We start from the raw sequence: 13,697 nt of genomic DNA on the forward strand, positions 1-13,697 counted from the left end.
TACAAACATATAACAATAACTGCAAACTATTACTTAGAAAATAATCCAAAATCCGGGTGGAAATGCCAAATAATGTCATGAAAGAACATACTATTGAATCATTACATCCAGCAAATTTAGCCATTTGGCGACACGCCTATGAAAACAACCGTTTATCAAAGCTTAGAAGTATTGCACCGTTTTATTGTCTACTTGCACCTTGTTAGTGTCTATTTTGAAAGATGTATTGGGTAGTATCTGGGGCGAGGTGCCCACGCTCGGGGCGCTAATCTCGGGGGCGCTGTGGGTCACCGGTTCCTATCGTATTTCACCTTAACGATGGCAAATACATAGTTGTCCGATTCTCGCTTTGTTTAAAACCATATCGTTAGTTTTACAAATCGTTACTCCCAACTCGTTTAACGTTTTACTTATAGAGTTACAATATTTCAACCAACTTTGTCTCTTTTCTAAATAACGTGTCATCAGATTTTAGTTATTTGTTCAAACAAAGACGGTTTGAAATATAATATACTATATCTTTGTTAGTTTTTTAATTCATATATTTAAAAAATTACACGACATGATCTAAGATTAGATCACTTAAATCTTAAGCGAGATTTCCGGCTCAATCATACGTAAGAGTGTGTCATATGTACAGTTTGTGTTTATAGGTCGTCCCGTGGATGCAAAGTATTAGGAAGACATTGCGAGGAAACCTGCCAAGTGAAAAATTTACAGGCGGTTACTTTAATGTTTTTTATAAGAATTACATATTTTCCTTTAGTAATTTATGTTAACACTATGTAAACGCGGACAAAGCATTATCATGGTTTTCTTAGTACTTACTTTAGTTCTTAATAACAAATCGCAAGGCCATTTGTTATTAAATTAGTACCTACCATCGTTTCGACACAATTCAATATACAACTCCATTCTTATAAATAACTGATTCCTATCTAGCCTTCGCAAGCTATACACGATAGACAAGTAGTGTCTGACTGAACCTTCGGTTTCGAGTTCGACGTCGGCAACCCGAACAAGGTTCGGCAAGGCGAACGTTATTAAAAGTAACTAAAAGATCTTATACTATTGATTTTAGTACAATTAGCGTATACAAATGTTTGTGTATATCATATATTTTGTTAGTGCTCTGTGCAAGCCGGGGTAGGTACCGCCCGCTCATCCGATAGTCTACCGTCAAACAGTGATGCTAAGTATTGCTGTGTTGCGGTTTGAAGGGTTAGTGAGCCAGTGTACACACACAAGGGACGTATCATCTTAGTTCCCAAGGTTGGTGGTGCATTGACGATGTATAGACTAGTTAATATTTCTGTTAATATTGTGTTGATGACCTCTTCTCTTCTTCTTCTTCTTCTCTTCTTCTTCTTCTTCTCTTAACTTCATGTATATTAAGCAGTCTGGCTATTATTCCTAAATGACGGAAATAAATAAATATTAAGACTTAAATACTAGAGAATATAAAAGATGTATTACGTAAGTTAAAACATATTTGATATATGGAGGTGATATTTGATACAGTGTTCGAACACGATTCATTAGGCCGTGAGTACAGCTATACATTGCTAGCATTATAAATAGGTATGTACGTATGTATGAAGTTTATGTCGTGTATTATGATATTTGCATGTGCCATAATATTGAAATACTAGATGAAATCTCTCAGGTTCGAAAAACTAAACAAATATAAATATACTAACTACCGCACCCTTGCACGAAATTATTATTTGGAACACATTTTCTGAATGCACCCGTAAACGTCAAACTTACCTGTTGAACTTAATTTAACTGAATTTCATAGATTTAATATCGAAATATCTCGATTAGTTGAATTTTGCGGATATCTGTTATCGACTAAATAATCATAATTTTTTTAACGATCTATAATTTTGGATAGGTTTCGATCGGGTCTATCGTAGAGCTGTACGAAATTATTGATATAGAATCGTAGCGTACAAACTTAATTTTATTTTTTCTGATCAGATCTCTAGTGCCTATACTTATATTTGCATTATTAATATTACAACGTAGTTTTACTAATTTAAAATTGCGTTGAATATTAACTCAGGGAAAAGGAAAATAAAACAATTAACTTAATAATAAACCGTTTTATTAGGCTTAACTTTATTAAATTTTATAGCTAACGTTTCATAAAATTAATATTTACAAGATAGTAGTTATTATCAGAGATTAATACATAATTTTAACAACTTTAATGCGAGGCTTCATATGAAATACACCGTTATATTTACAATGTTATTATTATTTACACTTATGTTTGAAATATTACATACTTCAATTCATTAAATATTTACGGAATTACTTATAAATGTTGTTTAAGGGGTAATTAGTTACCGATGCTCTGTCTTCTTCTTTCGAATGTCAAATCAACGATGACAGAAAGAAAAAATCAGTGTTCAACTAACAACTTACTAAATATATTATATTTTATTAATATTATAAATGCGAAATTTTGGATGGATGCATGTTTGTTTCTCACGCCAGAACGGCTGAACGGATCTGAGTAAAATCTCACGAAAATTTAGAATGAAGTAGCACAAAAATTACTTTTTATACCTAAAACTTGCACCGTCCCGTCACGAGCAGGCGAAGCCACGGGCGGAAAATAGTTGTTTATAAGTAAGACCGTTATTGATAACGTTTTGAATTAAAAACATTCAAAACTACCAACAGAAAATTTTATAACATCGTTTGACGTTTTGTAATTTATTTAATACTGAAAGTTTTATTTATTATTTATATTTAAAACAGAGAACATTCTTAAGCCTAATACCTACCGTTCATTTTTAAACAAATCCCTTGAACATCTTTCAATATATTTACAATTTATCTAATTCGAAAGTATATATATACAGAGTTATCTTACTTTATCTTATATATCATATAGCAGTCTATCAATTTAAATTAATTATACAATAAATAAACCTTAAATACTAAGCGATGGTCGTTTCTTTCGAACGCTTTTGCTGTTTTTGCCGAATATCGTACCAATGACCTGTAAATAATGATCAAAGTAAATAATAGTTAATTGTAATACAAGTTTAGTTAAATCGAAGCTAATACCGCGTGTATAATGTGCTCGTAAATTGACAATTAAGTACATATAAATTTATCAATTATAAGCACATAAAAAAGACAGCATATTGGTAATAAGTATTTGGTTATAATTGTAGAAAAAATACCTTCGAAACGGAGTAGGCGGCTAGCTTACGACGAGGCGCGGGCAATAACAATGCGAGAGCACGCGCCTCTCGTAGCAGCGCGTGGAATGCAAGCGCGGCGCCCGCGCACGACTCCGCAGCTGATACCTCATAGAACTGACAGCCGAACCGCAGCGACAACTCTTGACCCTCCTCTGCGTGGACCTCCCTACATACAAACACAAAAAATAATTAACACTGCGTTACAGTTGTTGTTTTAATACGCAATTCTTTCTCAAGTCTTAAAAATATACCTAATATGATGTAAGATTTGCTCATTATACATGTTTTTACCTGGCGTGTTCGAGGTCACGTTTGTTGCCCAAGAGAGTGATGGCTGCACAACTTGGCAGCCGAGTCCGCTCGAGGAGTGAGAGGAGCTCAGCAGCCGCCAGGAAAGAGCGACGTTCACACACCGAGTACACCACCGCGAACGCGTCACCCCATCGCACATGATCACCTAGACAGCCGCGTATCTACGATAAAAAAAAAACATTTAATAAAATATACATATTTTATAGTTCAGTACTCATCACGCGAGTGCCTTTAGTGCTTCTATGTCAGTTAACTCAAAAATATTACCTATTATTTATAAAATATTATGATATTTACAGGCGGAACATTAATTATTGTGATATATGTATATAGGTAGCCATAATCGGTTTCCGCCACTTTTATGATAGCTTCGGGAATGTTAACAGTAAAACTATGCACACATGTTTTTTATACATATCTATTGATAAGAACCGAATACGAAATATGTATACAATCAATCATATTTGACCGACTGTCCAATGGTTTCATTCAGATAAATTGAAACGTGTTTTAACCCGAGGTATGTTAAAATTACCAAACAAACTAATTAAAAGCAAGAGAATAAAGGCTGAAATTGCAGATAAACTATTTTGAAACGGCGTTGGTACTTTTGACCGTAAATTATCATTTTTATGATTAATGTAACAACAGAAAAAAACCAAGTTGATTTGTTCTCAGCTAATATAATTTAAGCAATGCAGCGCTTACTAATCTGTTTTAAATTACGGCTTGTTCCGTCATAGAATTTATCATACAACTACTCACTACTTGGACCGTGTAATAAATTTGGTGCAATTAAATCGTACGCAGTACTTCAAGCGGCGCCGCGAGCCGAGGCTGTCAGATTAACATCTTCATTGTTTGCCGTTTAATTAAGTTCTAGCCCATCTATCTCTTGATTATGCACTTCCTATCTGAAGTAATAAAATCTCCCTTAACTAAATAATGTACAGTTTAATGTAAATAATACATTATGAGATTATTATATTCTCCTACAAGTTAATTTTGAATTTGCAATTTATTGCAATTCTATTTCATCACAACTCATTCAATATCTAAAATATTGCATCTTACGTTTAAATTAAATAAGTATGATTTGTTTTTCTGAAGATGATATTATGTATACTTACATTACAGACGTAATCATATATCAGTGTACATTTTCATTATTATTTTTTATAAATATTTGATCCAAATAAGAAACAAAGAATATTTTAAATAAATAAAAAGAAAACTTACTGCGCAATTTGAAGTATCCAATATTTCTACTTCCGATACAGCACCATCGAACGCCACTCTATGTTGGTAGAGGAAATCTAAAACAAACATGCATAACGTTAAAATTATTATATTAAAAAAAAAAAAACAATATATAAGAAAACTTTTTAATCGATCAGTTTAAAAAACCAAAATTGAAACCGGAACTTTTTTTTTATGCATATACTTTAAAAAAAAAGAAAAGAAATTGTTTCCTAATAATTAGAATACTTTTTCCCCTACGTCATGATTGACCTTAGAACAATTATCGTTTATCTCTTACGACTGAAAATGTCAACCTTCATGCATTCACTTACACGGAAACAAGTTTGCTTCTATTGGCTACTGTTTTAATAAATAAATACGTCATAAAGCGTTTACGTAGAATTTTATCGTTTCATAAGGTCGGAAGGAAATGATTACCATTTACAAATAAAAACAAAGAAAGACTCGTGTAAGTACGCAAAGTGACGTCAATTAAGTTATATTATTGTTTACATTTATAAAATACTTTAAATTATGTAACGTGAAATTAAAAAAGCAACGAAACTTCCCCGTTATTCGGCAAAAAACGGCTAAATTACGATCTGTCTATTAAAACAACATTGTCTTTTGCCGACTCATTAAGACGAATCATTTATTTTAACACAATAACCGGGTTAAAGTTTTATAAATTGAGTAATATTTAAACCAAACTCACCTCCAGTCGAGCTATATTCGCCAATATAGCGTTTTGTAAGGTAACGCACAACCACCGCTGCAACAAAAAGAAACCAACATTTAGATATTATATTTAAACAAAAATATTGAAATCCCAAAAACTATTCAAAATAGCAAAATGCTAAGATAATTATAAATACAATGTAGGTATAATATGTATCGACTTTGTTTTAATAAATAGTACGTCCTGACAGTTTTATATTAGAAAGAAGTCGTCAAAAGGTCAATACTCCGAACTTTCTACTGGAGTGCCATTGATTAATCTTTTCACGTAGTTTATTTCAGTCCTGGAATTCCCATTTAAGGGTACATACAATCAACATTGATGACGAAGCAAGTTACATGAATAGCCGCGTAGGCTACCGACAAAACGAAGTGTGGAATCCTAGCAACATCAAAAGGACCCACTGTATTAGAGACGGTGATTACTTCTCTGACAATGCCTTGAGCACCTTGAGAAATGTTGTCGACTTTGTGATAGATTACATGGAGGTAACGTACTTCGTAATGATGAACTTACATTTTGAATACAGTTTAAATGTAATGTAGCACCCAGCACATATCATACAAATAAATGAATACTCGTATAGCCCATTTTTAGTCGTAATGTGTTCTTATTTGTCGTTTACATTATATTATACTTGCTATTCGTCATGATTTCGAATAGGTTGAAGTTGTCATTGAAACTTTTTCACATGACATTTATAGGTAATGACATATAATATATATATATATACCACAACAAAATCCTCTTTTTTCATGCCTTTGTTTAAATAACTTGTTAAATATTTAATACTATCGGCGCAATTAGCGGTTTTAATTTAAAATATATAAAAACTAAAAATTTATGTTATATATTTCGGTAAGGATTAACAGAAGTATTTTTTTCAATGATTTTCGTGTATTTTAAATTAAAAAAAATCGTTACTGTGACTTATCTTTTGAACATAATAAAACAATAGTTTGATGCGGTCGACCATTTTTTACATACATTTTTTACATATATAATAAATAAAGCTCTATAAATTTTACATACAAAGTTTTCTTGAAATTATTTTATGTTTTGGCAGCTTTCGTTTGTATAGCGCTCGGATTGACAATTATATCTCCATGTACGTTTACATGTTTATACGTTTCCAATTGTTATAATTATATATAAAGATATATACACGTTGTCTAGAAACTATAACCTATCATAATGTGCAATATTCAGATTAATCGATTTTTGCGTTTTTACAGTAAAACCTATTTTGTATGAAATATAACCAATTTTTTTTTTTGTAGATTAAAAAGAAGTCTAAATGCACCAAAATACAAAGTACTACACAAACATAGGTACCTATAAACGTACATAAAGACGTCTGTAGTTGTCGTGCACGTTTATGTATGTTTATACAGGTTCATAGATAGGTTAGAGATACACATAAATCCTGTATTATTATAACAGTCAACGCAAAACATAATAATAAATTTCAAAGCCATTGCACGTTAATTCATTACACTGGCGATTGGTGGAACATTGGTCGGTTATACAAGCATTATTATGAATCATGAACTGTCACTAGGAATATTTCCTGAGGGAGCCGTTGTTAGCGTTCAGCTTTCAAGTTGACAATCGAACCACGATCTAAATCGGGCCTACATCAAACTAATGCCATAACAATATTATTAATATTATGCAACAGAGGCCAATCACCGCATGACAATGGACTTGAAATGGTTTCCATACGCATTATGTTGTAAATCTCAATCGGTACGTCCGGACACGTTACAAGATAAATGAAAAATAGATATGCTAAATGAAAATTTATTGAATGTAATAAACAATATGCCTAAGAAGGTATTCTATTTGTTTGTTTGAATACAATGAAAACTGCTACAATTCATTACAATTTACATAATGATAGCGATATAATATAGATACTTAAAGAAATATTCGATTATATCATAATTATTGGAGTCTATTAGGTACCGATTTAAACGGACCAAATTAAACTTGTTGTGGTAGAAATGAAACTTAAAGAAAAAAACAAATTCTAAACAATTGTATATTTAAAATACTTCTTCTACAAGGAGTCAGACATTATGTTTACATAATTATTTATAGATTTATTGTATTTTTTGAATATTTAAATGATAGCATCTTATGACATTTTTTTTAAATTATTCTGTTGATGATACTTTATTCTAAATCCTTTTCTGCGTATATAAATTAATATTGAAATACAAATTTGTGAAAGTTTGTATTTCAATATTTTAACTTATACTTTATAATATAAGTAAATCGAGAAAATTATGTACATATTAAAATTTTAAATTGAAAATTTGCTTTATATGCTTCAATCATTATTCATATTAAAACATGTATAGAATTAAAAGTCATATAAAAATATTTAGTTGGCCAAAAACCAGTAATTCTAATAGGTTTTTTAGTCTTAAAAACATTACTAAGATATTGTTGATCATTATTGTATTAATAATATTAATAACGTCATCGTTTTGATGACGTTATCTGATCTCGAATCTAGTCCCTAGTATACAGATAGCGGTTAGTGTAAAGTTCTATAAATATATTTTCATCTCGTTTAGTGAAAGCATACTATAATTTAAAGATCAGTAGCCGTAACACCTACTCAGAAGTTTCTTATCGCCTTAATAAAATTGAATGTACGGGCGGTCGTTATAAAATTTGAATCTTAATGGTAATTTATAAAATACCTTTACATTACAACACTGTAATCGTTGTTTATGAAATGCATGTCAAATTCCACACTCTCGTTTTCGATTCATTCCTTTTTTTTCCGCCTTCGATAAGTAGGTATTAAAATGTTAACATTTTATACTTTCTCTGTGATCAGATTACGCGTGTCTTTTTTTAATTCAAAACTCATTTCAAGTGATCATTATAAATTATATCGATACATTTACATGTAAATATATTAATAAATAACTTGCATGTTTGTTATATTAGATCATTGATATAGAACAACAAAGCATCTTGTTAAAAAAAATATATCATCAAAGTTTATGGTCACTGAAGCAGAAGACAAATTAACGTGGTCAAATAACATGGCACTTCACAAGGTGATGAATGATCCGCCGGGAAAAGAAACAATAGGTGTCGGATCTCCAGGAATCTATAAGTAATTAATTGATTATGGGTACCATCCATCAACTAACGTTCCATTTAAAGACGTGGCGATCGACTGTATATCTAAATTATTCACCGTTAAAACGAATCGTTAAATTATAATAGATACTTAATTTGAAATATTCCATGTATGAGCAATTTGTGTAATTTATTTTTTAGATGGTATCACGAAATCATGAAAGACGATAAAAGAGTCCATAATATATGTAAAATCAATTTAAAGCTTATGAAAACGTGTAAATTGATCTTCCGTTCCACTTTAAAGGGACGGCTTGTATTGCGACAAAAGTGGCCTCCAAAGGACTTAACAATTAAAAATTATTGTGTACAGACTCAATTATTGTCATAAGCTTTCGTGTTTAATAAAATTAACGATCAATATTTAACCACAGAGCACCTACGGAGATGCATATCGTATCACTTGACCTACATAAAGTTGGAATATTCACTCCACGTCATAAATTCATAATAATATTAACGAAAAAAATGGGCCTAAACACTTTATTTATTTTAATATACATAATAATAATCAATTATTATCACACTTGAAACTCATTTCCCAATAGAGTCCATTTGCTTTTCTAAGTGTTTAAGCAAATAGGAAAAAATAAAGTGTTTCTCTCGAAGGCGATAATTAATACTTAAATTATTTTCTTCTAGTGGAAGCCCAGATTTCTATCACAATCGCCTTCCATATTAATATTTATTGTATGTATTTGAACATGTGAAAAATATATTTGTAACCTCGAGCTACTATATAAGGAACTGTATGATCTTAAAATGTTATGTCCTATATGAAAATAGTATTTTATTTGACACCATGTTTCAACCAAAACCCTTATTTTCTGAATCTCTGAAACAACAAATATGATGTTGTCTAATACCAATTATGAATTTTAATACGGGAATTGTTAATAAATTCAGTTGCATCGATTATAAAATTGATACGTTCAACCTTATGTCTTAATTATTTAAATATTAAGTTGACATCTACACGTATTAACGCCTCTTCCTAACTAATTACTATAGCATATATGTATATGATTTCTCTCAGGTTGCTCCCCCGTTGCTCATGCTGAAGTCGGAAAACTATTTTAGTTATGAAATCAACTTTTATGTCGCATTACACATAAATGAACCATGTACACAATATCTTCCCTCCTAATAGGTAATCAAAATATTTTGTATGTATATGCTATTTGTTATTGTTTTTATTTAAATTTTACTTTTGTACTTCTAATTGTTTGACTATATTTTCTGCCTATTTATAATTGTTCAAGTACATTAATGTATACATATATATTTTTTAGAAATATGTCAAGCAATAGCTTTAAACATACATAGACACGGGATCTATGACATTCTATTCCTTGTGCCAGAAATGACGTTTCACTCTTGCTTTTGACTCTTATGACTCACTTATGACTCTTTGTCGGTAGAATAATTTGGAATGGATTACCCATCCTTTACTTTTCTTTTCATCCTTTTGGCGTTCTACTACTGGTAATTTTTTGTATAGGTAATTTGTATTGTAAAAAAAATATTATAATCGAATGAACAAAAATGAATATATAAATATTTAATAAAGATTATATACCTATTATTATAGATTGTTAATAATTATGTTCATTAAAAAATAATAGCACTAGAAGCATCGATGATATTTCATAAAAAGAAGATACATTTAAATAGCGTAGTTACTTTAAACAAGATTAACCATGTTACTCGGCCGCATCCGTGAAAAGGCCGCCACTCCTACCGGAGACGTAGACAGGATCTATTTTAAAAACAATTTCGCATGTCGGATCTACGACTGTAATGAATTGCAAACGCATGCTTCTTGAGGCCGGTCCGTCAGCCGGGTACAATTAGGGCGGCGCAATTACAACCAGTCGCCGGCGACTCGGCCGGTGGGTCAAGAAGCGATTTCCCGACGGCAGCAACGCCTGGCGCCAGCAGACCACGTTGTGTAACTTAAACGTCCGTTCAGCCGTTAACAGTCGAGGTCGTTGATCTACATGTATGCATAGAATTTGCAGATCGCAGCGCGCGTAGATATACTGCTACTACTGTTCGCCTTAAGACTTTATAAGAACCAAGAGGAAACCGTCATTTAAATACGAATTTAAATTATATTTGTGTTCTTATAACTTAAAAGATAAAGTTGTGGGTTATCTTTGAATAAATAGAATTTTGAAATATACAAAGTAATCGTTTTTACAGAATTATGCGCAAATTTCAATTACAGAATAACTAGCTGAACTAGCCGAACTTCGCCCGTGTGGCAATCGGCTTCCATTGAAAATCCTTCAAAATCTGCCGTCGTGCCTTAAAAACCCCATTAGGAGCCTATTTCCAAAAATCCTTGAAGTTACTCTTTCTCTTTTGTAGCGAAAAATGTATACATTTCGATCTCGTCAAACTACAGCGATGCCATAAAGGTTTGCTGTTGCCAAATATTATATATTATAAGATTGTTCAAAAGCCTGTATCCTATTTGTACATTTTAACTATAAACAATAGAAATAGAAAAAAATGCATCTAAACCTTTATAACTATTTTCCCTACTCGAGGGTTAAATTAAAAAGAAAGTAGTTTATGTCCTTTTGGGGCTCTAGCATACATCGTAGTAGAGAGACAAACAGACAGAATTAATTTCGCAATTATAAAATTAGTAAAGATTGAATGAACGTTTAATTAAAATTAAATCAATATTTGTTAATAGCAACACAGATAAAATGAAAAACATACAATATAAATAACAAGATAAGCATAAACCTATGCCATAAAGTATCTGTTAAGTAACGTCGGTAGGCGCCGTGATCACTTTATTTATGACTTCCTTTTCCAACTAAGCATCAAAATTGTCGTCATGTTCTATGTCCAAGATTTATTTTAAAGTCATTCTAACTTGCTTTTGAAATATGAGTTTACGTCCAGATTTAAACCTGCATTGATTTGTATAAGTAAAGTCTGACTCTTATACATAATAATTACCGATATTAAATTGTATTAGAAGTCTGTTTCCAAATAAATTTCAACTGCGTAATAGTAGAAGTAATTTCTTACCTATATTATCGTTAAATTGCGCGCTTGTTAAATAAATTGTTGGAATGACGTTTGAGAGACAATTTTATCTACAACGTATTACAATTTAAACTGTACAGTATGAAAAACGTTAAAAGTTATAGTGTAACAAGTCATAATGTGACTTTTAATTTCAAACAGTTATTAATTATATATTTGATTTTAAGTAAAGGTCTTATTTTTATTACAATCTTTACTCGGTATAAGCACATTTCTTATATCTTAGAAATAAATCTTGACTGACAGGAATGTACGTAGGTATGTTAATTTATATATTTGAACGTCATATTTTTAATGTAATGAATATATAAATACAACACAATATATTTACTATATATTTTTGTTATAACAGAATAACGAAGGTATAAATTCTAAGTAAATAAATAAAATGTCGCTAATGACTGATTTACATTCATAATAATAGATCAAAACTATTGGCATAATCAATATCATTATTTTTTTTAATGTTAATTATTAATGTTTATCGTCTTAATTTTAAATTAGAAAACACTAATTTTAAAATTAAGATCGCTAAGAGGCTAAGATTAAAATGTTCTTACAATGCGTCATGGTCAAATTATGTTTGGTTATGACAATTCAGTCTGCCTCCGAATGGAATGCAATGATAACATCAATAAACATTTATTCATATCAACAGCAAGACAATGCAAATCTAAGACATGTTCTTAAGATATGTTATTACATTTTCTCAAACAAAACAATATAAATTACAATATCTTTTGCACATTTTATCGTATTGACAAACAATATTTTTTTAAGATTACTTGAATGTGTTAAACGAATGAAATAATCGTGTCTACAGACTTAAGTAAAAGTTATATATTTTTAATAGTAATTAACGTAGTCAGTTAATTATCATATTTGAATATAAAATGAATATTTAACCGTCCAGGATATTATATAATTTAGTTAGTACTTATATATTAATTGAAGTACTTTTATACTTAGGTACTTAGAGAGGCGTTAAATTTAGTTAAAATATAAAAATATATCTTAATAATTTTCAGAATAAAAATATATTTTTTTAATAATGATCACATATTTAATTTCAAAAAGATAATTTATTTAAATACATTGTATTAAAGTTCCTATGTACTTAATTCTATGTTATTATTGGGGAACTTTTATAACATATTAAACCAATGTTTGTAATAATTTTTGATTACTTGAGTGCTCAAAACCATCCTTAAAATAATCCTCATTTAAATTTTTTAAACTAAAAAAGTAGTTATTAAAATACTGACCCGATTTCCCACTCCGAGGGCTCCCAAGCACGACTACCCTTATACGATTTACAGTCATCTTCATTTGGACTGAATTTTTTGAATAACACAATAAAACATAAAGTTCAACCGGACATGGTTATTATAGCCGTATCATTTAACACATCAGTTTATAATCACTTTCTTCACGGTGCACTAATAAATTCATAAATAAAATTTGGATTAATCTCGTAAAATTATCGTAAATGCGTTCGAGAAAGCGTCCGATAGCGGTGGTGGGCGTACCATTGACTCGACTATCTGCCGCAACGTTACCTGTGCGACTGCCGGCATCTGCGCGCACGCTGCATCAAAAGCGCGTGCGCAGCCTCCGATTATACAGCCTCCGTTCTAGTTTCACGAATGCGTATGTTGTGCGGAATTCCATTATCATTATCTCATATAAATATTACCACGCTCTATCAAACTTAATCATGTCATTTTCTCCGTATTGAAAGTTATTAAAACACACGCGTGAAGTAGTGTTTAAGATTCTACTATATCATATTAATAATTTCGCAAATACGTACCAATTTCAAATTACAGAATACGATTTTAAATGGAGGGTCTTTATAATGTTTTTTTTTTAAGTTTATTCTTCGCGTACTTTACAAATTAAATATAATAAATAGTTTACGAGGTTGATGAAAATGAAAGCGAGCG

The 13,697-nt window shown here is 30.7% G+C and overlaps 1 protein-coding gene across 1 annotated transcript; it reads right to left on the reverse strand.

Moving 5' to 3' along the window:
* Positions 1-2,093: 2,093 nt before the first annotated feature.
* On the reverse strand, positions 2,094-13,378 carry LOC113401258 (ras-related and estrogen-regulated growth inhibitor-like protein). Its single transcript, XM_064215440.1, has 6 exons — positions 13,017-13,378; positions 5,494-5,550; positions 4,776-4,852; positions 3,516-3,697; positions 3,204-3,390; positions 2,094-3,016 (listed from the first exon to the last, which is right to left on the reverse strand). The coding sequence occupies exons 1-6, from the start codon at positions 13,078-13,080 to the stop codon at positions 2,948-2,950; spliced, it is 636 nt and encodes a 211-aa protein (XP_064071510.1). The 5' UTR covers positions 13,081-13,378; the 3' UTR covers positions 2,094-2,947.
* Positions 13,379-13,697: the final 319 nt, after the last annotated feature.

This window comes from Vanessa tameamea, chromosome 7, assembly GCF_037043105.1.
Source record: "Vanessa tameamea isolate UH-Manoa-2023 chromosome 7, ilVanTame1 primary haplotype, whole genome shotgun sequence".
NCBI lineage: Eukaryota > Metazoa > Arthropoda > Insecta > Lepidoptera > Nymphalidae > Vanessa > Vanessa tameamea.